Source organism: Numida meleagris, chromosome 1, assembly GCF_002078875.1.
Source record: "Numida meleagris isolate 19003 breed g44 Domestic line chromosome 1, NumMel1.0, whole genome shotgun sequence".
NCBI classification, from domain to species: domain Eukaryota; kingdom Metazoa; phylum Chordata; class Aves; order Galliformes; family Numididae; genus Numida; species Numida meleagris.
The window spans coordinates 47,316,013-47,342,118 of record NC_034409.1 but is presented as its reverse complement, the minus strand read 5'-3'; the positions used below and the strand labels follow the sequence as shown (position 1 = coordinate 47,342,118).

Below are 26,106 nucleotides of genomic sequence, written 5' to 3'. Positions count from 1 at the left end.
CTAAGAGTCTTTCTTTCATTTACAACAAAAAAGTGTTATGATTTAGAGAAATCCAAGAGTTCCAGGTTTCCAGTCTTTTAAAATACACTTTACTAATTAATGAACATTTCCAAGATGACCTACGAAAGTCATAACCATCCTCTCATATCACATGAAATACAGAAATACTGACTACTGTGCTACCAAAACAAGTGAACACACGCAGTGTTTACTTCCTTTTTGGAAGGTAACAGGTAATACAGATAGTCACTTAGCAATGAATAAAAACACAGCTTCTCTTTCCTTTCAGACATTGGGATTGCTGCAGTTGCACTGACCGTACGAAGTCATCTCATCCATAGCACTCTTTCCATTCCTGGAGGAGAAGGCAGGGATGCCATCCTGAAGAAGTGCAGCAAGATCTCGGTATCCTTCATGAAGCAGTGCATTATAAAAAGATCTATACGCGTTATTGTCTTTGGTAAGAAGAGTGTTTATTAACATAGCTGCTCGCTCCTTCTGTGTATTCTAGAACAAACATTAAAACAGGTGTTACACAAAGGTAAGAGAAACCATCCAATCACCTTTATAAAACACCTAATCTATTACTCTGCAAGTTATTGACCACGTTTATTGCTACAGATATAGGTTCAATTTGAGCAAGACTTCAACTCAACCTTATGAACTGCAATAATAACAGCATGCTAAGCACATGGTTAAGCCTTTGTAATCTAGTAATGGTTGACCGAAATAATTCTTTTCAGAAAAGATCACAAAACAGACGAGAAGCCTGGAAAGACTAAAAACAAAAAAAAGCAGAGATGACTCTACCTGCTGTTTCACTTTCTCTTCCTCCTGCAGTGTCAGGACTTGGTCAGCAACCATACAATCCATAATGTAAGAGGTTTTGATGTCTTTCTCCAGTGCCTGACGATTCATAATTAAACACATTCTACTCTTCCCATCCATATTTCTTCTGGGTCGGGGGGGGGAAAAAAAAAAAAGCAAGCTGGAACCCAAGCATAACTTACACGTACAAAGAAAGCTGCTTTCAAATATCTTATGCTTTTCAATTTAGAGACAGCTGAGCAGCTGCATTAGTGGTAAACAGATTGAATCTTCAGACAAGCTGATACTACAAATCGTAGAAATCTAAAAGAACTCATTGTTTTTCCACTTCTGTCCTGAGGAAAAGACTTTGACACTTCAGACTTCACGCAAGTTACGGAAAACAGCAGATATGTGCTGCTAATTTTGAAAAACAAACCAGAAAAGCCATTTACATCAGTTTATGTTTACAAAAATGTGCAGAACTAAAGAATCACAGTCTGTGCGAGTTCCTCGCACACTGGGAACCCACTAGACGTCTGTGGAGAGGTCTCTTCCCCTCTCCCTGCAGCCCTCAGAGTCCCTGGTTCGGATAATAGGGAGAGCAGGACGGGAAAGGAGAGGTCCAGCGGCTGCACTGCAGCAGAACACGAACTCCCGTAACCTCCCAAGAGATGAAGCAGCGGTGCCTCCAGGAGCAGGTTTGCATGCGGGTACACCCCTACCCCAGCACAGGGCGGAACACCGCCGAGGGCTGAGCTAAGCCTCCCTTGGGCAGCACCAGATACACGCGTATAAACCTACGTTCTCCCCCCACCTCATAAAAGCAAGCAACAACAAGAAAAAAGAAACGGTCTAGAGATGGTGAAAGCCGCTCTTCCTCCGAGGCTTTCCAGCTGCCGCAACGCTCCCTTCTCGCCGCAGGGGAAATAAAACAGAAAGCGCAGCGCCCGCGGCCGCCTCCCCGCGCCCACAGCTCAGCCCGCAGCCCTTCCCGCCGCGCCCGACCCCTCAGCACCGTTACCCACCGAGGAGGAGCCGAGCCTCTGACACTGAGCTCCCGCCTCGCTCCGAGGAGAAGCGGCGGCACCACCCTACACACCCGGCGCTCCTCCCGCCGGCACTTCCTCCTTCCGGGCCCGGGGGTGTGGAAAGGCCCTGAGCCGCCCAACGCCTGCGCAAAGCCGCGCCTGACGTGGCGGGCTGCAGCGGGAGGGGCTGCGCAGGGGGAGGCGGCGTGTGGCCCCAGGATGCGGGGAGCAGCGCGAAAGATAGGAGCCCGAGGATCTTGCTTTTAGCAGGGAGGGAACGGCAGCCTTTATCTTCACGTGTATATCCACAGCATGGCTGATTGTGCAGAAGTTAGCTGAGGTGGCGCGGGCAGAAGTTGGAGGAGCGGGTGGAGTTTTTTCAGCAAACGTCAGAGCCGCGCTCTGCAGCGCATTGGAAAGAAAAAAAAAAAAAAGTTTTCACCAAGCTTTCTGTAAGTGAACTTCCATAAAATGTCACAGTGCTCAGGTAACATATTAAGCACCAAGGACTTTTTTTCCTGGGTATTTCCGTAACTAACTGGTGTTTTGTTTTGTTTGGTAGCTCTATTGCTCCCGCTCTTTAAAAAATACAAAATGTCTGAAGTTAAGCAGAGGAAAAAAGGTCTTCCTTCGTCCAAGAGCAGCGAAGATTCCCAGAAGCTCGAGAAGCACAGCAGCCGTGGGAAGGTGGCGAGCCCCAGGGTGAGCCATGATCACAGTTCAGCTCGGATGGACTCACGAATGGCCTTGAGCGTGGTTTCTCTCACTGCCTGCCTGGTGCTGGCCTGGTAGGTAGCCCTACGTAGTGGACTTTCGCATTTTCATTTGCATTTATACTCTCAGTCAGGTACAGTACAGTTTTAGTGTAGCGTTCGCATTAAGTGGCTACAGCCGAAACTGAGCTCGATGCAGAACTGGTGTGATGAAATTCTCTGAACTCTCATGCAAGAAATTAGCCCAGAAATCCCCATGTTCTACACAAATCTGGCAGAACTTGTTCTTATCTTATGCTCAGTCAGATTTCATTATGTGAATCTTTAATAAATGTGTGACGTACATAAAAAGATACACATAAAACAGTGGGCAGAGGCATCACTAATCATTTTTTTCTGCTGTCATTCTGTAGCTCTCACTTTTAACTTTCATTGCTTACCTTAATCCATGCAGACTGTTTTTGTTCTCTTTGAAACTTTTAGTTGCTATGCAGTATACTAACAAATATCAATTCATGAAAGTTTAAGTATTTTAAATAAGCTCTGTTCTTCTAGGTGAAATGGCTCTAGTAGTAAGAGGACCCCCTAGTCTACCATAAGCCTTACTGAGGGATTAATCTGGCAAAATAACAGAGTTTTACTTGGTTGCCTTGCTTCGATTCTGCTCTCAGGTTCACTAGTAGGCACGTGAAGTACAGGACTGAGATCTCTACTATCTGTTCAGAAATATAGCATCATACAGGCTCTACTATCTGTTCTTGGCTGGTTACATGTTCATAGAATCATAAAGGTTGAAAAAGACCGCTAAGCTCATCTAGTCCAACTGTTGATCCATCACCACCTTGCCCACTAAACCATGTCCATAAACCATGTTGTTTAATGTTAAATAGTCAAATGGTTTTTTGTGTGTTGAGCAGCATAAGCTTAACCAGTCTTTCTAATTGTGAAGGTTTCCATCCATGCATGATTTTGTGATGCTTCACAAGAAAGTCCAAATTAATTTCTGTGGTTTTTTTCTACCAGTTAAAGTATACTTTATCAGTGAAATATGTTGCCTTACTTGAGAGGGAAAGCAGTACCTGGTAGTCAAACTAGAGAGCAAAAAAAAAATGCACAGGCAGTGGAAGCAGGGACCAGTAATCTGGAAGAAGTATAGGGATGCTGGTAGGCTGTGTAGGGGTAGAGCCAGGAAAGCCAAGGCCCAACTGGAACTGGACCTGGTAAGGGGCGCAAAGAAGGATAAGAAAGGCTTCTATGGGTACATCAACCAGAAAAGGAAAGTCCAGGAGGGCATACTCTCCTCAGTGAGCAACAAAGGCAGGATAGTAACAGACAAGGAGAAGGCTGAGGTATTCAACAATGTTTTGCCTCAGTCTTCACTAGCGACTGCTCTACACACATGCCTCGAGCGGGTGATTTGGAAGGTGGGAACTGGGGGAACATGGCCCCTCCCCCTGTAAGCAAAGATCAGGTTCGTGGCTGCCTGAGGAACCTGAACATCCATAAATCTATGGGGCCCAATGAGCTGCATCCCAGAGTCCTGAGGGAATTGTCTGATGTAGTTTCTGAGCTACTCTCAATGATATTTGAGAAGTTGTGGCAGTCAGGTGAAGTCCCCGGTGACTGTAAAAAAGGCAACCTCACACCCATTTTTAAGAAGGGTAGAAAGGAAGACCCAGGGTCTACCAGCCTGTCAGTCTCACCTCAGTGCTGGGGAAGGCTGTGGAGCAGATCCTCCTGGAAGTTAGTCTAAGGCACATGGAATACGGGGAGGTGATACGGGTGGACCAGTATGGCTTCACCAGGGGCAAGTCCTCCCTTAACAACCTCGTCACATTTTATGATGGTGTAACTGCATCAATGGACAAGGGAAGAGCCATTGTTGTAATCTGTCTGGACTTCAGTAAGGACTTTGACACAGTTTCCCATAACATCCTTCTCTAGAGTGATACAGATTTGATGGGTGGACTGTTTGATGGATGAGAAACTGGTTGTGAGAACATACCCAAAGAGTGGTGGTCAGTGGCTCAATGTCCAGCTGGGTATTGGTGACATGTGGTGTCTCTCAGGGGTCTTTAATATCATCAGTGGGATTGCCAGTGGGATCAAGTGCACCCTCAGCAGTTTGCAGATGACACCAAGCTGTGTGGTGCAGTCGAGACACCCGAGGGATGGGATGCCATGCAGAGAGACCTAAACAGGCTTGAGAGGTGGGCCCACATGAACCTCATGAGGTTCAGCAGATCCAAGTGGAGAGTCTTGCATCTGGGTCGAGGCAAACTGCTATCAGTACAGGCTGGAGGATGTAAGAATGGAGCACAGCTCTGCCAGAAGGGACTTGGGGGTACTGGTGGATGGCAGCTGGACATGAGCTGGCAGCGTGCCCTCACAGCTTAGGAAGCCAACAGTACCCTGGACTGCATCCAAAGCTGTGCGGCCAGCAGGGAGAGGGAGGTGGTCCTGCCCCTCTGCTCTGCACTGGTGAGACTCATCTGGAGTACTGTATCCAGATGTGGAGTCCTTGGTACAGGAGGGATGTGGACCTGTTGGAGCGCATCCAGAGGAGGGCCACAGAAATGACCCAAAGGATGGAAAGCCTCTTTTTGAGGACAGGCTGAGAGAGCAGGGGCTCTTTCAGCCTGGAGAAGAAAAGGCTTTGGGGAGACCTGAGAGCGGCCTTTCAGTATCTAGAGGGGGGGCTGTAAGAAAGAAGGGGACAGACTCTTTAGCAGTGTCTGTTGTGATAACACAAAGGGAAATTATTTAAAGCTAGAAGAGGGAAGATTTAGATTGGACATAAGGAAGTTTTTTTTGTTGTTGTTGTTTTTACCATAAAGGTGGTAAGGCACTGGAACAGGTTGCCCAGAAAGGTGTTATATGCCCTGTGATGAGGACATTCAAGGTCAGGCTGGAGGGGCTCTGAGCACCCTGCTCAGCTGTAGATATCCCTGTTCGTTGCAGGGGAGTTGGTCTAGATGGCATTTAAAGGTCCCTTCCAACTCACAAGATTCTATGATTCTATGAAATGACCTATCTGTATTAATAGATGTTTTTCTTTGTTAGATGGTATGCTATGTAAAAGTGAAGTATATCTACAAATGTTTCCTTATTTTTACACATCTATTGGAAGGCATCAGCTCTGATATGAAGACAGATCAGATTCACCAGCAAATTGTATGAGCACAATTCCCTTCATTAGCAGATTTCTGCGAATCAGATCCTGGAATGCTTAATACATGCTAATTAAATTGTTATATTTACTATTTATTTATTTGCAACTCGCAGGTTACTGTTTCAGCAGTCGAGTCGATTTGCTGATATGGAAAAAAGGTACAATTTTTTGCAGCAAGAGGCTGAAAGATTCCTGGACATGGAAAACAAAGTTAGCTTAATTTCTGAAAAGGTAATCATTAACATCTTAATTGGATTATTTCTGGTGAACATTTGCCATTGTTTTATTTTATTGACCTTTAGTGAAATTTGACTGACTCTTCTTTTAGATAATTTTTTTTAATGTGTTCCACTTTCCCGTGAATTGGCCTTCGGTGAATATTTTATAGCAACATTGGTGAAGACAGCTCAAGAAATCAGTTGTTAATTTCCACTGAAGCTTGTTCAAGTCACTCTTTGTCAGTTCTTTGTCTTTAAAATGAAGGTAAATATAAATATCTATCTTACAAAAGTGCTTTAAAGATAAAGAGTGTTATGAAGCACTATGTATTACACTTTCAATGGACCAGTCAATGAAGAAAGTTTTAAGGTCTGCATTGCTTTGTTTCAGTTACTTAAACACTTGTTTATTGATCATGTGTATGTATTAGAATATGAGCATTACTGAAAAGCATTAATGAGGAAATCATAATCGTGATAAAAGTAGTGACAGAACTCATGTTTACTCCATCCACAACCAATGAAATTTAAGTTGAACTTTGACTTAAATTTGACTTTATTCATTAAAAAAAAAAAGGCACCTTAGGAATCAGGTTTTTGTCTTAATAAATGCAACTGTATTGTGTCAATCTGTACTGTTGTTCAAGGATGTGAATGTAGCAGTTGTATCTCAGTGGTTTTTTTAGACACAAAACTGTTTTAAATAACTTACATTTATGCACATCCCAATACTGGTCTGTATATAATTGAAATATACATTTATTTAAGTAAGAATTACAGGCATTTTTATGTATTAGACCAGTTCTAGTAATATGAAAGACATATTGAAGTGATTTTTAAAAAAATTTTTAATTGCTATTTCATTTTCCTACATGTGGCAATATGAAGTAGAAACTTAGGCTGGCTGTAGAATTATTGTTCAGATAGTGATGGGAGAACAGCGTGGCTTATGCAAGTGATATTGATTTAGCACTGATCTCATAATGTTGTCATCTATATATGATGTAATTTCACGTTTATTTACAGCACTTCAGATTATCTAAATCCCATGCAACATTTTGCAGTGTGATAAATTTAAACCCCCCCCCCCAAAAAAAAAAAAAAAAAACCCATGTTCTATGGAAATTCATTGACAAACACACCCTTCTATGTGGCTCTTTAAATGCTAGATTAATATTTTGACTAAGAAATGTGAAAACAAATCTTAATATAGAAACTTTGTAACAAATAAAGTTGCTTCTAAGGGACTTTATTCTCTGATAAATAACTGTGAGTGATTTTCTAGTCTTGCTGCCGTTAAGTAGACCTGGACACTGTTTTGTGTTATAAATGCAGCTTGAGTCTTCTGACAGTATCCTACAAGAATCTGCCTCACCCATCTCTGTGATGACTGAGTTTGAGCAGGAAGTATCTTCTCTTCGTAACACCGTAAGAGAGATTGGGAACAATGAACAGACTCTGTTTATAAAGATGCAGAGCATTAATGAGAAGTTCCAAAATATTACACATTCCTGGAGAAGAAGCATGGATGAAATGAACGCAAATACTAGTGGTATAAAATCTGAAGCAAAGTTCATACACGCAGAAGTTACTTCCCGAATAAATGAAGTTGACCAAAGAATTAAATCCCTTTCAGAAAGATTAAAAGACTTGGAAGACAGTACAGCCAGAAATATTAGAACAGTAAAAAGGCAAGAAGATGATGAATTTACTAGAGTTGAACAAAAGTTGGACTCACATGCGACGGCAATTGAAAAACTAGAAGAAGAGCATAATAGTCTGTTAACCAAGAACACGGACCTGAATCAGAAACTTGCAGCCTACGAACCTAAAATTGAGGAGTGCAAGACCCATTTGCCAAAAATTGAAAATGCTATTCATTCTATCCTTAGATTGTCAAGTGAATTGCTAAGTATGGAGAAGAAGATAAAGAACTTGGCAACACAGCTACATGCTGTGGAAAGTAATATGTTGAAAACTGTCTCTGATACAGTAGCAATGCAAAACATTCTTGAAGGTGTACAGTACAATGACAGCATATCAAAACTGCAAAATAAAACAGTAGTTATGGAAGAAGTAGTACATGACATGAAAGTATCTTCAAGTGCTGAAGGAATAACTTTGGAAAGCTATAAATTAGAAAGTGACCAAGATGGGGATAAGTGAATTTGGGCTTAAGGTTTACACTGATGGAAAAAGCACTTTAATTGATTATAAATTATGTGACTCCAACATATGGGCTGGGAGTTGGGAGGGGTACAGAGACATCACATTAAAATTTATATTTAGTTTTCATTGCTTTGGTTTCCGTATTGCTACTATTTGTTATCATATTCTACTGACTTTGTAACACAATGAACAATTGATTTCTCTAGAGAGAGTACTTACTACTGCACATTCAGGGCACTCTTAACCCTCTACCTCTCAATGTTAGGATATTTCAGTTTCATAAATTTATTATTTATGTATGGATTGTATCTGTTTACAGTCATATTCAATAAAAATATGTTGCAGTGTATTGCTCTGTCCTGGTGAATAATCTAATTCAAAATAATTTGGTCTTCCAGAAGTGAGAATGTATGTCCAGTGTTCCAGCAAAAGTACTATTCCAGACTGAATTTTTAAAAAATACTTTTGTTTTATAAGCGTGTTCTGCTGTGTGTTCTACTTCATCTGTGCTATACCAGTGGTGTACTCCCTTGTTGAATATACTTAATCAACCTGATTGAGTATATATACCTGAGATAGAACAGGAACTCCTCGTCCTTAGATGTCATTCTAGGAAACGTGGTACAGCTCTTCACAATATAAATACTAATATTTTGTTTTTAAGCAAACAGTTTTGTGGTAATGAGGAATCCTATCCTAAAAACTTGATCAATTTAATTAAAAGATAAAAAACAAAGAATAGAGATAATTAAACTTGTTTTTCTGCTATGCTGCATGGGGGCTTGCTAAGCAACACCACCACTGTGGATGATGAAAAGCTGGGTGCTATGTCAGTATCGGTTATTGAGAACAATCTAGATTAAAAGTTTGCCAGCAAACAGTACCCAAAAGTTTTTATGTTGTCTAACGCTGTTCCAATTAAAGAGTAATAACATGCTGGAATTTTTTGTTTGTTTTAAAAATCGGTATTGTGGCTGATCTTACTTTTAATTCAGTAAACTTCCGTATTTTCATGCTCTCTACATGCTAAATTGCTGTATTAGTAGCATTTAGCAGTCAAGTGGATGTTTCATTGTACTGAAGCTAGGATTAGGGCCAGTAAGAAAAGTCAAAAAAATGCTTGCTATACTGAATTAGCAATCTGACCTTGGTATTTCCAAATTTTAATGAATTCTTATAGTAAAAAACAACAACAACAAAAATAGATTGGGCCTTGTAGTTAAAAGGTCTAATAGTTTAATACTCTGAGTTTTCAAAGTTAGTTTTTACTGAACAACAAAAAAAAGCTAGTTACTAGGTAGAAAAGTAATACAGTAGTTATGCCTACATCATACGCCTGATTCCAGCCTTCATGCGCATTGATGTTTCCATGTCTGAAAACCAAGCTGTTTCTAGAATGCAGGCTCCACCTGCTCCCTCCCTTCTCAAACAGCAACAAAAAAAATATATGAACTAGCAAATTCAGCCAAAAATCCAATAGTAGCACATTTTCCCTCAAGAACAAAGCTTTCATAAAGACAGGCTGTGTAAGTACTGTTTTCCACACAAAGCATGTTGGTAGCTATTTAAACGAAAGGGAACGATGCCCAATTCATTTTGCTTTTTCTCCAGTGCATGTCTTGTTCAAAATACGTACTGCAATCCCCCAAATTAAAACACATCCGTTAATTATGGTCTATGATTTTAGAATAAAAGCATTTCAAAGTATGCATCTTTTGTACACCTAGCTTTCTAGATCACACAGAGTACAGGCTTCTTATGGAAGTTTCTGGAAATCAAGAAAATTGTATTTGATGATTTTTTTTTTTCAGAGGTCGCTGGAAAATGATACAGCACCTTCCTGTCATGTTTGTTACAACAGAAGTAGTAGTAACATTTGAATTTATTACATGTGCTGAAAGGAAAAAATGAAAAATTTTAACTGCCTTGAAGCAAATGTTTATCTCCTGAAGACAGGGTTTACTCTCAATTTCAACATTGTAATACTAAGATAGTTAATTAGAGTATAGCTTTAATCTCGATCTGAGTTGTCACGTTAGAAATCTTGTCATATATTTTTATTTGTATCCCTCTAGTGTGAAAATACGTTGAACTTAATGGAGCAGCTGGAACATCTTCAGGTACCTTCTCACATGAAACGTCTACAGGAAGACATTTACACGATGACAACGTGGTCGAGCAGCATAGTTAAAAAGAATGAAGAACTGCAGAAGAATTTGACGACCCTTTTTCATGCAGTTGCGAGTGTTGAAGAGAATGCAGCTTCTGTAGCAAAAAATGTAACTTTGAAGATTGTGACGGTGAAAACTGACATAAGACGTATTTCAGGCCTGGTCTCGGAGATGACCGCACTGGCAGATTCTTTGCAAGCACTAGAAGATAAGGTAGAAAAAGGCGAAAAGAAGACCATAGAAAATATAGGTGATCTGATTACCAGTAGCATCGACCGAAGTACGAAACTACAAAGCTTGGCATCCAGCAACGCAAGAAAAATTGAACAAATTAAGACAGCATTGTCTGAGTTAAGGAGTGACTTTAACAAACATTCAGATAGGCTTTTGAATCTCGAAGGTGACAGAGCAAAAGTTCTGAAGACGGTTACTTTTGCGAATGATTTAAAACCCAAGATGTACAATCTTAAAAAGGATTTTGCCATCTTGGAGCCATTAATAAATGACCTAACACTGAGAATAGGGAGATTAGTTGAGGATGTGTTACGACGGGAGAAAGAAATTGCTTTACTGAATGAGAAGTTGGCCAATCTAACAAGAGTTGAGGCTGAGGTCAAAGGTATGAAAGATGAAATAGCCAAGATCTCGGACATTAATTGATCACTAGGAAAGACACTGCCTACAGAATAGCAGTGTTTGAGGAGTGTTACTCCATCATGAGTAGTACTAAGAAGAAAGACAACGTTTAAAGGCTTCATTTGGAAGCACACTGGAACTTACAAACTTGTCCTCTTTCTTTTAAGAGAGCAGAAAAAAAAATCATACTGATTTTGAGGGAAAACAAGCTATAATATGAGCAGAAAAAACTTGTTTCTGTGCATATTTGTGTCTTTCCGAAGGGTGACAGATGCTATATTTAATAAACTGCTTGTTTTGTACAATAAAATGGTAGTGAAGCATAGAATGTTGATCTTCAGCTTTCCTGATTCAAAAGAAGGAATAAAATTGTGGTCTCCAGATAAACAAAAGCTAATCAAACCGCACTAGCAATTTAGTGCTTGTCTCAATACATTAACTCAAGTTTTTGTAAACCACAGGAGTTTCCTATTTTATTTTTTAAGAGGTAAATGCAGGGAACCAAGCAATGCCCAGAAATACTGTTGATGCCCAGCAAAAAGTCTTTCCTATAAATCATTATTTATTTTCTGTGAGGCTTTATGGTTGCAATTACATAATTGTGCAGCATTATTAGGTATTTAAAACACAGAACTCCATATGGGAGTGGTGCTTTGAAAGACCTACTAATGTTATTGATGGCCTTCTCCCAGTGTTACCGTATCCGCACAGGAATCCTAACGGTGTTATTCAGTGTTGCTTAGCCTGTTAAATACTACAGCTAACAGCAAGATTAGCAAAGAGAAGCTATTTCGGTGTCAAAGAGTGAGATTGATACAAGCCCCTGACAGTATTTCTGTGGTGAAGAGCAAGAGCTTAAGATACCTGCGACATTTTAAAATGTAGTGAGAGACTGAAGTAGCATGATACTGAGATATCATCTAGCGAAGAGATGAAAATGCACTAAGTAGGAACAGAAATCACTATAAAAACAATGAAGAAAGATGGAGCGATTGAGAAAAATCCCTAAAAATGAAATTATATCAAGAAGTATAACCTGATAGTATTGTCTCCATAACTCATCAATCGTTTAGATGGTCGTATCTGAAAACATTGCAGCTGCTTGGCTCTCAAGTTGATGGAAGATATAATAATCATTCCTCTCCCTCACTCTTCTCATCCTCATTCAGCATTCCATAATTTTTGCACTTCTTCATGTTCCCAATCTTCTGTACCTTGCTTGCTGTGTTGCTTTTAGTAAACCATAAATGTTTAAGGTTGAACCGTAAATGACTCCCTTCCAGTCCATCTGACAAACCACAAGAATAAAACTGTTAAAAGACAAGTCTTCCTAGAAAGCATCCACATATGCCAACCTTTGGAACCTTTGTTCTTTCACACAACTCTTAAGCAAGCTCCTGAAAATAACAAGATGGTGTTTGAAGGAGACAGAAAAAGAACATCCAGAATGATCAGCCGTGTTGAAGTACAGCATCATACCTGAAAAATACAGAATCATAGAATCATAGAGTATCTTGAGTTGGAGGGGTCCACAAGGATCATCAAGTCCAAATCCGGACCCCAAACAGGGCTACCCAAAACTCAAAGTGTATGTCTGAGAGCATTGTTCCACACCAGAGAAGAGCTGAGCACCTGTCCCTCCTCACCCCTCGTGAGGAGCTGCAGGCCACCATCAGGCCCTCCCTCAGCCTCCCCTTCTCTGGGTTGAACAAACCAAGGGACTTCAGCTGTTACTCATACATCTTCCCCTCTAGACCCTTCACCAAATTCATAGTCGTCCTCAGTTTGGTCTAAGGACAGGGGCAAAACACATTCTGTATTGGAAAATATGAGGCACAGTGAGGTAATTTCATAAATTTAGATCAATCTACTAACCGTGCTTCTTGCTTTAGTGCTGTCAGCAGGGGGGAGTGTATCTGACTGGGAAAGATACAATCCTTATTTAGTTCATTTCTATGGATGCTTAACAATAACCTCTACAATTTCATTATGTGATGGAGTGATTCAGGTAGTAATGAAAATTACAGCTTTGCTACTTGCAGCATATCATCCCATACAGTCTAACCCATAATGACATTCAGGACATCTTTGCTTTTAGCTTATCACTCAAGTATAGAACTGCCAACTGTATTCTAGCCAGCAACTTACAATGAATAAAAACATCAACAGTGTTCAGTGATGAATGCTGAAACATTACAAGAGCACAGCCAAAGTACTGAACTCTGCTTTTAGACACCAGAACACCAACTCAGCCAGAAGTCTGCTAGTGATACCATTTTCCCACATCACTCAAGTTACAAAAACTGTATCCTGTAACAAGGCTATGCAGCTATTAAGCTCATCTATCCAAGAGGTACTCACATTCACTATAAAAAACAGGATTTATTGTTTTCACTGTGAACTACATTTCTATGTAGAAATGTAAATGAATTACAACTATTTGTATTATTATAGCCCAGTTTAAAATGATACGTAACAAGCATTTCAGCAAGTATTAGCAACATCAGCGTATTTGATCTGTAGTACAATCTAATACAAGCACAGGGTGTGAAAGTTCTTATTCCAAATTTATATAGGCAGTATGTTTTCAACCAGAAAGCAGATCTCAGCTCCATAAATATTAAGAGAGTATGTTTTCTCCCTCATAAAACAATATACACAAGCAGCATATACATAATCCATGTTTTCTGAAGCACTCTTGGGTTTAATGATTGTTCCGAGGTTAACTTAGTTATATATTCCAGAGGAGTGCTCCTTTCTGATCCAGACTTTGTAACAGCCACCAAGCCCACCTAAAGTACCGTGGCTCTCCCACTCATCTTCTCTACTTTCAGAAAACATACTACACATTATGCTATAAAGCACAGTTATTAATGACAAAGTTGACTTTTAAATACATTTTAATACCACCATTTTCCCACTGAAGCTGTTAAGATTTCAGTGGATGACCTTTTGTGCAACGGAATTTTCTACGTTACAGCATCTCAAGCATCCAAACAAGCCTATGGCTGAAAATCAACAGTTAGCAGCTGCAGCTGCCAGAGTCAGCAGCTCCCTTTCAAGTTTTCCACTGAAACAGAATAGTGGAAGTAGAACTAGGCCTAGTTTGCCTTTCTCAGTTACAAAAGAAAAGGAGATCTAACTGTCCTTTGTAGACTTATCTCAGATTGACCTTGATAAAGGTAATCTTTCAAAGGACAGCTTCAGGTTCACCTTAGAGCAAAAATAATGTTCTCTTGTTACTGCACATGCTTACAGCTGCACAAAGGTAGCCCAGGTCTTTCTAGAGGAAAACTGCACCATTTTGCTCCACCCATAAAATGACAGGAAAGTCTTGTGCAATTTACCTTAATATTGGCTTACTTGACAGTCGGATTACCCTGCCATATAAAGCAAGGTCTGTTTTAACTCTTCTGCCAGCCTTAAAAGTTCATAGAAGTGGTTCACCTTCCCAGATTAGAAAGAAGTTGAGATGTTTTTAGTAAAGTCCAGTGGGTTAAAATATGCCTTTAAACAAATTGTGCTACTCAGTGCACAAGGGATGCTATTTTTTTTTTTACCTGTTAAGTTGAACCACATACTAAAGGTAATTTCAGAAACTGATTTAGCATCAGTGGTCTTGATGTAAGATCAAGTTTGTAGTTAATGCGCTCCTCCAGACAAACTCTTAAGAGCATTTCATGTTTCATTAAATAACTTCAAAGCTTCCTACTAGCAATGGGGGCAACAAGACATATGTACTTTTATTACTGAAATTCAGTCTACGCTATTCGTGCAAGTGTTTTATTTAGACTTCAGCAATTTGACTTTGTAGCATAATGCTGTTAGTTACCAACCACTGTAAGAATGTGTTTAGTGTCAGTGGAAAAGGGAAATAGAAGAGTTTTAGATTTTACGCTGCATTTAGAAAGGGAGCAAATCGAAATGAAGGTTAGCTTGCTTGTTTAGCATAACCATCCCAAAATCTTGGAAAGTCAAAGGGTTTTTCCAAGTGGCAGGGATCTCAGTGCTATGTAAAATGGTAGCAGGCATATTAGACCTCAGTAGGATGCAGCGGTCAATATATTTGTGCTACTCCAACAGAGCAGACTGCTCATCACCAGCTTGAACGCTGAAAGGCAACATACAGAAGTTTTGCAAAAAGGACACATGCTCCAGCTCTACTGAGCGAGCAAAGTAATACTGGAGATGATGAACCCTTAATAACTAAGAGGCATTTTCTGAATTTTACTCACTGTGATTATCAACTGTTGCCTGCTGAACAGGCAAAACTCACAAGGCAGCATGCTTATCTTCTATGTTAAATACTGGAAACAAAATTCATTGCCTTGATAAAACATTGCTCAAGTTTCTCTCCTTGCACGCCTACAAGCTCAGATTTCTTCAAATCATTAAGGTCCGAAAACAGACCTGCAGAAATGCATGGTTCAACTAAAACTCAGTATTAAACTAGTTAAGCCAAAAAAAAACAGTGGGGGGGCACAGGAGAATAAATCAAACTATAGAAATGTCAAGCTTAAGAAAAAGTTGGCACGTTCAATCTCTTACTGTAGAGACAGGCCATTTTAAATTTAAGCTTTTAGTGGTTGGATACCTCTGAGAATCTTTATTAACATCACCTTTGTTTTTGTCAAAATAGCTGCTACAATTTAATTCCACAGTACAAGTGAAACAACTAACATCTTTGGTGCAGCTCAAAGCCAAGAGAAGCAGAAATTAGTCAAGTAAGCATAATTTATATGTTGGAGTGACCACCCCAATGCAAAGAGTTCCTTGTATTATAAGATTCTCCCTCAACTCTATGGAGAACGCAGATGCTATAACCAGGACGTCCTATCAGACTGCAGTTTTATCTCCTTCATTGCAGAGTTGATCTATTCTACAATAACAGCTTAACAGAGGCAGGTGAAACAGGACTGAAAAAAAAAAAAAAGCATACAACTGCAGTTCAATACTGCATGGAGAGTTTCTTGGCCCTCCTCTGGGAACAATGACAACCTTTTTTCTTGCAGTTGTTTCACAATTTTCTTTTCTAATTCCTGAAGTGTAGAAAGGCCTATTTTTTATTTTTCACTTTGGGAAGTATTTGAGGCATTTGCTGCTGTGAAATGAAGCTTATATATGCAGTAGTAAACAGACACTAAGCACTCTGTTTCTCATTTATTTCAGGCAATGACAGTGGTAGAATTTAAACCCTCATATGGGATGAGGGTACAGCCAATAATGACACCATATAGACTTTGTTTTCCACATAGTCAAATATATAAAAGTTTCATGAAACTCATCACTGGACAGCCAGCGAAGTCAGTCCATGAGCTGTCTACTGAGTTAAACCAAGCTTCTTCTTCAGAGATTCTGGCATTTCAGGTGGAGGTGGACGAGGAAGTCTGAAATAAACCTTCACAGAATCGTAGATGAACCACTGTAGCGCAGTCAGGGTACCAATCATAATGATACGAGCAAACAGACCTTTCCAGACACCTGCAGAGTAAAGTACAAGCCATGAGCAGAAGCAGCCAGGAAAGAAGAAATCCCCCCAGAAAACAAAAGACCACAGACAGTAAATCCAAAATGCACAAAGGAAAGTATTTACCTCTGAATCCAAGCCTCATAAGAACCTGTGAAGCAGAACTGCCCTTTTCCTTGTTCAACACAGACACCACGGAGTCAGCAGGATGAGAAACAATTGCACAGAACACACCAGCTGAAAGAATAATTTGACATTACCTTTATGGTGTTTTAACTGTATAACTACTGTGCACACCAAGTATAACCAACTGAATTAACACCTTCTCTATATCACTAACAAACTGCACAGGAGACACATCAAGTCTCCTGATACTGTAGAAGTCTCTTCTTACTAGGGTTATATGACTACCAGAAAACACCTCAATAAGGTGCAGCTAACTTCCCCTTCTGCCAAAATAAAACTGATTCGGAATCTTTGGAAATGGACAATCACCTTTCCACCCGGATTTCTCTACCATTCTTTCAACCTTGCTGTTTCTTTCCCAGCCTAGCAAAGATGCAAGTTTTCTTGTTTGAATCAGGTGCTCTTTCTAAACTAAGACATTAACATAGGTAAGACACAGGAATAACTAAGAGTACCATCCTACTACAGACTCATTCATCCCAATCAATGATTGAATCCAGGCTTTTAACCTGCACATGCTGGAGTTACATGCAAATTCTCCCACTCTGGTTACATCCATTTGATATTCAGAAAAAGGTTTGGCTTTCAAGCACAGGATTTGAAGTTTTCTTACCAATATAGCCTGCAATAAATGTGACTACCAGCTGTTCTCCTTTTGAACATTCACTTCGTGGCTTAGGAACAACATACTTGTAGAGAGCTTCAACAGTACGTTCAAAGCAGGCAAATTTCATCATTGTGTATGGAATCTGTCTCATCCACAGTGGAGCAACACCTTTATAGAAACTTAACAAGAGGAGATATTGTTTCATTTTCTCTAGTGTTTAAGGAGTTTTTCTAACCTGAAAAAAAATCCATTATCTTATTGCTGCTATCAGCAAAACAACTAAAAGACTGACACTGTAAGGTGTAATTGTCACAGTATCTACGGAACAGGAACATATTTCTTTTATTCATTTCTATGTACTACCTGCGAACAGCAAAACAGGCGTTTAACTGATCCCTACTCTGCACAGCTATTTTTGTTGTCACGTTTCAGATCACAATGCATTGCAATAGTGAAGTACTGCTACTACAAGTGCAGCAAGGTTCAATGTCTGCATACCAGCCATGTCCTGATAGCGGTAAATGACTCATGTATTTACAGTCACTTTTATCAGAACAGAAAGCTAACATGCAGTTATATTACTCTCACATGCCAATGACTCAAGCATCTTCGACTGTACAACCAAAAAAGTTGCTGAGCAACTTTGACTGGAACTGCTAGAAACTGAAGTTATCCAGCAGAACTCAGCACAAAGATACTCACAAAGATGGATCTAAGGAGCATGTGGAACCAACAGCTGGCTCAGCACAGCTTGCCTGATGTTAAGTGTGTTAAGCTGTTATCCTGAACTATGAAGACCAACAAGTATTATAAGCTAAAGCCACTACTACTTTTAGCAACAGTTCTTCATTAGGAAAAATATTAAAACACAAGAATTCAAGTCAAAATAAAAAAATAAGGAAACACAAGAAACTTACGCCCAAATGCCTTCTTCTCCAAACATTTTAGGTACAGCTTGCCGTAGAGTGTTAGCATATCCAGGCTGTGTCTGAATGCGAACTTTAGCAGCTTCCATTGGAGCCAGAGCAATGTCAGCAAAAAACTCGGCACTGGCAGATGCAGCTAAATACAATGAAGTACGCCACAAATAGGCATTTTCCTGAAGTGAATTTAAACACATTTTCATTAATGAATTGTACTTTTCTGATTCCTCTATCCTAGTAATACTGTTATGTTGCTGATGCACAGCTTCACATGAAGCACTTAAAGCTTACCTCCCCCAGCATGTTGCCATACAGGATTTTGAAAACTTCGTAGAAACCAAATTTACAAAGCCCCTGCATGGAGTATCCAATAAAGGTTGGAGCCCATCCCTTAGCCAAGCCACGAACTCCATCTTCTTTGATTGTCACTGAAAACCCATTGAAGATGCTCTTGTATTTTTGTGGATCAACCTAAACAGAACAGACAGTTAATTGCTTGACATAGCTTATTGTTTCCCTTCTCACATCTCCATTTGAAATAGAAAATTCTTGAATTCTTCACTCAGCTGGATTCCCCTGAACAACATCATCAGCACAAGGTTACACTAATGTAACTGCAATGATTACTTGCTAGTCTCAAGCCCTAACTTAATAGCCAGTATGTTCCTCAATGCTCAGGAACCAAGCAGCCTCAATTTTGCTTTATTCTCCACATCACGAGCAAGACTTTGTACACAGGAGAGACTCACTAACACTGACAGTACTAATATTTGTTTAATTATGTTTAGATCAGATTCTTTAAAAATTTGACAGCTTTTGTCAGCAATCTCATCGACCCTACATGTAACACCTATGCCAAATACCAAGCCTCAAGACTCCTCAATCCTTAAACAGAAAGGGTCATTTGTCCATTATTAGTTTGATCCCTCAAGGCAATTAGACTAAGATAGGTAGATCAAAGAGCAAAGAACTTCTGCACTTGTACTTTGATTTTACAGTAGGGGCTACATTAAAAAAATTTCCTGCACACAAAAAACCTTTGTTGATGTTGGAAAAGACTTCTGGAGGTCATCTGGTACTCTGAGTATCAGATCTTAGAATAACAGCCACCCAGACTACTTTTGTTTCACGTGAAAGCCAACAATTTATTTAACAGAAATTCTGAAGCGTGTCATTCTGACAATTTTTAAGTCACGTCCACTTGCCTTTCATACTTGATATTATCCAGCATTTCCTCAGGAAGATGAAGATATCCTTTTAGAATAGGTCAAATAGTCAAAGGACACATACGTGAAACTGCAGTGACTAATTTAACTTGCAGTCTAGCCACTAACTGACAACTAATTTACCTAAACATGTCAATTTTAAAAGACCCAGAATTTCAGAACATTGAATATTTAACTGGGTAAAGTAAAATTAGACTATGTTCATGTCAGAATCATGTCTAATTATCATCTACATAGGAGACTACCTCTTCTTAAAAGGACACGTGAGGACAGGAAACAGTTTTCTTCCTGGAGAATCTAGGGAGGATTAATAACATGCTCTCTTACTGGACCTGTAAAAAGATAAACGCTGACAGGTTTTACAAAGTTACACTGGAAGCCAAATGGAACCTTTTCTCTTTGCACCTTTCTCTAAGTGCTAGAGAAGAAAGGGGAAGCATAACCAACTTCATTTCATAAGATGCCTGGGACTAGATGCCCAAGTAAAACACCTACCAAATGGACGAAGCCTAGGAAGTAGAAGCCTTGCTCCAAGTGGTATATGCAGCACTGCATGACTCTCAGGCCTTCTGCCCATTAACCCAACTTGCTATCAGATTAAGAAGGGTTTGAGATGCTACATATTCTCCACCCATGATCAATCTCCTCCTTCCCTCATCTCTGCCTGTGTAAGTCAAACTACCTATCTTGGCTTTTGAAGACACATGCTGCCTGCAACAATAGAAGAGCGTGCTCAAGCTACACTTTCAGAAATAACACGTGTATGTAACTACAGCTTTTCCCCTGCTGGCAGAAATAAGAGATTCCCCACAGTTAGACAAGCCTCAATCCAAATTCTGTAGAAGGCATCATGTTGCCCACATCTGATGCACCCTGGGTCTGCCCACTGCTTTATAAAATTACTAATTTGAGACCAGAATTTAAGGTGTTCTCAAGCACATAAAGAGCCCTTCCCTTGTAAATAATGCTAGAGGCCTTCCAGAAGAAGAGTCTTAAAGAATATCACATGCGGTCCTCCTAGTGTGATTAGAAGTTCTGATTAATTAGTAGTTTCCTCCTCATTTCAGGAGATCTCATTACAAAATTGCCACTTTTAGAATTGGTGTCAGTCTATGCAATACTGATGCTATTAACTAGTATGTTTCCAGGGATTCTGAAGTGTGCTTTAATTTGCTTCATTCTTGAGGCACAGATTTGCCTGAATAAACCCATCATTATGTTTTTACCAGGTCATTTTAACACTGGAGTTGGTATCACGAATTAAATGCGATGAAGCTTCACTCCGTTCGGTTCAGTGAAAAACCACTTCTATCACTATAAGGAAACTAGACACAAGCATTGATGCCCTTACAGTTTAAAGTTCTACCTTTTATACTGAAAATGTCATCATTAGAAGCTATCCAAGCTATAACGCATGCAGCAATATCCAAAATGTTAGTAGCTCAAATTATGCATGCATGACACATTTTCAAAACACTTCTTGCACAAATCCCTTCCTTCAAAATACATGAATTGCGCAGGGCAGCACACCAGCCAGCAAAGAATAACGTGATGGGTGTTTTTTTTTTTTTTTAGGAAATACAGTAAGCTAAACTTATCTTAAACATAGTTAAAAACAACTTACCCAGGTTAGCCTAAATGACTCTGCTTCCCTTGAATGTAGGATTTTGTTAACCTCACAGCATTAAGCTTGAAAATCAGTGCTCAATTTATTTGCTGTGTGGCATCCAGAAAAGGTACTGTAAACTCCTGATATGCTGGCTACATACAGAAAAAGTTTAAGAAACGTCTGAGTTAATACGAACCTGCATACGACATTTCACTAAATCCAGAGGTACGACAGCAGTGTGTGTCAGGCCACAACTTAGGACCCCACCAACGCCACAGAGAGCATAAAACTTGAGCGAGCCATATTCACAACTGTATTCTGCAGTAAAAAATAAAGACACACCATGCTTTTACATAAACTCCATGCATTGCTGGACAATGACATCCAAGAGATAGTTTCAGCTTCCATTTCATTAGTAGATTAATTATCTCACACTAAACACACTTCATCAACTTCACCACATACTGACATGCAGAACAAACCTGCATTCTGCATTTAACCAGGTCTAGAGGAACCAGTGCTGTATGTGTTGTTCCACAGCTAATAATCCCACCGAAACCACAGAGCATAAAGAATCTGCCTGAGCCATATGCACAGCTGTATTCTAATTAGGAAAAAAAATTACATATCAACCAGACATGGCAATGAAGATCAGAAAAGAAACAAAATTGACTGAGTGCTATCTTCTCAGAATATTACATTCAAACAATCTTCCATGCTATACTATTTAACTATAGTGTTATATTAAACATAGTCTCCTAGTTTTAACTTAACACCTTCTGGACTGTCAAGATTGGATTCTAGGCCATTCAACTTAAGTTTATTCTTTGAAAAAATAAAAAGTAATGAAAAAGATTTTAGCTCACTGCGTATTTATGTCACAGAAATTAATTCCACGAACTACTAGTAGAAATTATGACTCAAAGCTGCAATGTCAAGCATTTTCTTGTATCAAGGAAATAAGCAAGGGAAGCATTTATTATTCTAGAGGCAAAACTTCTTTTCCTTAAGCTTCTACTGCCTGAGGGAATGAAATACTATGGCTCAAAAATCTCTCACACTAATATTGAGTGCGGAGACCACACAGATCTATCAAAGGCTGGATTTTTTTTTTCCTTTATACAATATTTTTTCAGGTATTTTTCAGATTCTTCACGCAGATGAATTTTTCTTCCGAAGGCAGAAAGTGAGATTTAAACAGCTTCTGTTAAATGAAATGTCAGAATTTTATTAGATTTAATAATCACATTTAACATTAATAGAAAAGGTTAATCAAAGAAACTTTTGGACCGTATTTAATCAATTGATATTTAAGTAGAACTGCTCCATGAAGTACTGTGTATAAAATCATCCTGTTTTAAACAAATTCCTTTATGAACATGAACAAAAGTTTCCAATTATGTCCAATAGCATCAGCTAATCACCCATGAACACTAACAGGTTTACCCAGCTTGCAACTTCTCTATTGTAAAAGAGCTTCCCTAAAATGTTCCAGATTTTTCACCACATTTATTTCTCAACTTACTCTTCAAAATTAACCACCAAGACAATAAAAATGTCATTTCTCTTTATTCTGAAATAATAAACAACGAATTCCAAATCATAGACATGATATTAAGCTTAAACTTAAAGGACGGGAATCAATTGACAATCAGAATCATGTATAGCCTAACAGATTTTTTTAACTGAGATACTGCCCAAAGCTGTAAATATGTTAGTCCAGGACTTGCACATACCTCTAAATAGCATAGTTAAGCTGTCAGCTTTCCAGACAGCAGAAATATCCTGTTTAAAACTCATCACAACGATTGGTTAAACACACACAAAAGCGGTTTTCTATGCAGGTGTAATGAGAGAAGACTCCAGGTCTGAATTACTGGGCAGTTCTGTCTAACCACATCTTGGCCCTGCAGCATGACAGTATTGTACCTCCCATACTGCCAAGATACCTGAACTGCCTTTTCACACTCTCTTTTCCACATTAATTTATTGTTAAAAAGTTATACTCCTCAGTAAGGCAGAGCATTATATACGCCACAGGTAAATAGAGCTTTAAATGTATCCTTTATTACAATGATACTCAGACTGGTTGGTCAACTGGATGTTCAAAACCACAGAAAACCAAGCCACTATCAGGTTGGCTTACGCTCTTTCCACATACCTATGTTTGCAGCAGCAGAGCAGTATTAGGAAAAGAAAATAAAACCATAGTAGATACCTTATTTTCTACTTCAGAATCGTAGCCAAGTTTCCTTAAAAACTGTTACCTGAGAAAAGAATGAGCTAACGTTGCAGTAGAGGAAGTTACAGGAAAGACATTCTAATGTACCGAGATGCTGACTTATGACAAACGCCCTAAAGCAACTCAAATATAAATACACAGCCCATAAATACGTCTACTCTGTTAAGTGAAAAAATCCTAGCTGTAATATAGCTCGTCTTTACTTTAGATTTGAACCATTAACAAGGACAAATTCCAAGAGCTGTGTTATGGTTGATGCCCTGAGCTGAACTTGAAAGGTCTTGTGGGTTCTACTGATGACTTTGTGTGACCTTGCATAAGCTCAGATATCTTGTTACTCTCCCAACACAAAGGTCAAGAGTACCAATTAATAAGTGAAACAATGAAATAGCAAGACAAACAAAGAAACATATCATCTCTGACTCCATCGGCCTACAAAATGAATGAAGATTTAACATAATGCTTTTAAGAAATAAGTGCACGTACAGGATATATTTAGCATGCTGAACAGTGATTATGGGCTTTATTTAGCTAGGAGCAAAGTAACTACTACTGAAAGCCAAGGTTTGTTCTTTTAAATTCAATGAAACCCAACACCCAGTTCTGTCTTTTTCACACACCACACAGACGTTCATGCAGCAGCACTAACAGACTTCAATAACTACAGGAGTTTAAAAAAGGAATCTTGTCAAAAGCCTTTTATAGTATGGAATTTTTAATAAAAGGAGGCCCTTTCCCCTCGGCAGCTTATAAGAACGTGAGTTTTCATATCTACTTCCATTACTGGAAGGTCTGACCTTCGGAAGTCACAGCAGTGATTAGGTAACACGCAGGAAGTGCTTAGACTTAAATCTAAGAAGCATCACTGTCTTTTCATGGCCATCTTGTGCATGTCCTCTATCTACTGAACTACTGAGGAGAAAAAAAAGCACAGAACAGCTGCAGGCTGCTATAACATGTACGGAGGCCCAGATGCAAATAAAACACACGCACAAAAAGGATCTTTTAGATCCATTCAGGTTCGTTGACTCGTACGCTGCCCTTCTCCGCAGGCAGAAGCACGGGCCTGCAGGCCCAGCGGAGCCAGAAGCAGAGATCTCGCAGCCCCAGGACAGCCTCCAGCGGGGCCTCTGCCACCGCTCTGATCCGGGACCTTCTCGCGTCCTTCGCCGGCAGCGCCCGAGGCGCGGTGCCGTTCTGCGGGGAGCGGAAGGGGCCGCCAGCGCCTCCCCCGCGCGTGCCCTTCCTCGTCCTCCAAGCGGCCGCGCGTAGGCCCGGCGCCGGCCCGTCCCCGCCCGCGTCCCGCAGCGGGTCGCTCCCCTCACCAAACGGCTTGGGACCGCTCCAGCCGAGAGGCGCGGGCGCCGCGGGCCCCGCCGCGACCTTCCCTCCCGCTCTCACCTTCGGTGGCGGACGCGGCCGCCAGGCTCCGCCGCGTGGTGGGCGCCTCGGCCGGCTCCGCGCGCCTCCTCAGCCCATCCTGGCACAGCTGGAAGTGCGGCGCGTAGAAGGGGTTGAGCCGCGCGAGCGGCGCGATGGACGAGAACATGGCGACCTGAGGCGGGTGAGAATAGCGGAATGGGGCGGCGAGGCCTCACACGGGCCCGGCCCGACTGCCCCGTAACCGGCAAACGCTTCGCGGCCCAGGCGCGCAGCGGGCCCCCCGACTCACCTCCTAAGATGGCGGCGGGCGCACAACGCTGCTCGGGCCGCAGCTGGGCGCAGAGGCTGACCGTGGGCCCGGCGCGGTGACTTTGTCCTTCGCTGACGCAAGGGGCGGAGCCACGGCCCAAGAAGCCACGAGACGATTGGCGGAGGAGCCCCGCGAGCCGGTACCTCCGCGCACGCGCGGCACGCGCCAACGCCCTTCCTCCCCGCGCTCTTCCCGCCGTGGGGGAGGGGCGGCTGTCGCTGAGGGGGGAAATGAGGCGGAGTTTGAAGAAGTCATGGGTCCTGCCCTGAATTCCATCTCTCGTTTACTAGCGTCCAGTACTACTTGCCGTTTGCCCAGAAATGGCTCGTAGCAGAAGGCTTTTCAGTCAGCAGGCTCCCAGCACAGCTGTGTACCTCCTTAATAATACGTACAGTTCTCTTAATTGATACTGACAGCAATGAAGCCAGACCAGAATTGTTAGTTCTGCTATTACTTCTACTCACATCAAAACAATTGCCAGAAGCTATATTTCATCTGAAAGACAAACACTGACGCTCATCTTTAATTAGTTTATAACATCTAAACATGACAGATACTCAGGCTATTAACTTAAAATCACATACAAAGGACTGCAATTCTTCCAAACTGTTCTATTTTAATATAGAAAAACCTGTTCCTTCCAATTATGAAGGATGAACATGTGACTGTATTTCTATACAGTATCAATTTCTGTGCGTAACCAGTACCAGTACTTGAAGTTACAGTCTACAGAACAACCTGTTACTTGGTTTTAGCTGACAGCTTCTAACCACTGTACTAACAAGTACTATTACAAGGCAGAGCCTAAGATAGCCCAGTGAAAGTACAGGAATAACATACATTTCTGCTGAGTGCCTTTCATTTTATGCAGAAAACTTCTTCAACCTTTCCTAGATGTGAAAGAATAAAATAGCAATATCCTGTAATTTGATCTAATGCATCTGATTTCTGGCACACAATGAAGGTAGCAATAGATGAAGTCTTTCAATTCTACGTTTTCGTATCTGCCTCTTTCAGATTCACAGTAAAAACAGGCATTATAAATGAAATGCCTCTCTTTAAATCTGCATCTTCCCAAATTTTGGAAGACAAAAGAACACCAGTTTGGCAACTACAAAGCTTTCCTAGACATATTTATCTCTTTTTAACACTCACTTTATTTTTTCCCCCCTTAAGCTCCTGTCTTACAAGAACTTTCCACAGACCTTACATTTTGGTGAAGCCCATAAAGTCAAA

The 26,106-nt window shown here is 40.5% G+C and overlaps 3 protein-coding genes across 8 annotated transcripts in view; 1 reads left to right on the top strand and 2 right to left on the bottom strand.

Annotated features, from left to right (window-relative positions):
* Positions 1-1,953, bottom strand: part of APAF1 (apoptotic peptidase activating factor 1) — a 28,079-nt gene extending 26,126 nt beyond the window's left edge. For 3 of the 4 annotated variants that reach the window (XM_021405866.1, XM_021406031.1, XM_021406124.1), the window contains exons 1-3: positions 1,836-1,949; positions 811-955; positions 318-507 (exon numbers count right to left, since the gene is read on the bottom strand). In XM_021405866.1, coding sequence (XP_021261541.1) covers positions 318-507; positions 811-948 — 328 coding nt within the window. In that variant the 5' untranslated portion in view covers positions 949-955; positions 1,836-1,949. Of the gene's footprint in view, positions 1-317; positions 508-810; positions 956-1,835 lie in introns of all 4 variants that reach the window. The other variant, XM_021405954.1, reaches the window with a different exon arrangement.
* IKBIP (IKBKB interacting protein) lies at positions 1,965-12,186 on the top strand. 3 transcript variants are annotated; one of them, XM_021406904.1, is made up of 4 exons: positions 1,965-2,325; positions 2,401-2,626; positions 5,837-5,954; positions 7,277-8,459. In XM_021406904.1, exons 1-4 carry the CDS (start codon positions 2,310-2,312, stop codon positions 8,105-8,107), a joined length of 1,191 nt encoding a protein of 396 aa, XP_021262579.1. In that variant the 5' UTR covers positions 1,965-2,309; the 3' UTR covers positions 8,108-8,459. The 3 variants fall into 3 exon arrangements, with proteins under 3 accessions (XP_021262579.1, XP_021262669.1, XP_021262747.1); XM_021406994.1 differs by having other exon boundaries at positions 1,975-2,290; XM_021407072.1 differs by lacking the exon at positions 7,277-8,459 and adding an exon at positions 10,186-12,186 and having other exon boundaries at positions 2,085-2,325.
* On the bottom strand, positions 13,280-25,010 carry SLC25A3 (solute carrier family 25 member 3). The gene is made up of 8 exons (XM_021407208.1): positions 24,850-25,010; positions 24,579-24,732; positions 21,132-21,253; positions 18,392-18,571; positions 18,095-18,276; positions 17,184-17,356; positions 16,511-16,621; positions 13,280-16,398 (listed from the first exon to the last, which is right to left on the bottom strand). The coding sequence occupies exons 2-8, from the start codon at positions 24,724-24,726 to the stop codon at positions 16,238-16,240; spliced, it is 1,077 nt and encodes a 358-aa protein (XP_021262883.1). The 5' UTR covers positions 24,727-24,732; positions 24,850-25,010; the 3' UTR covers positions 13,280-16,237.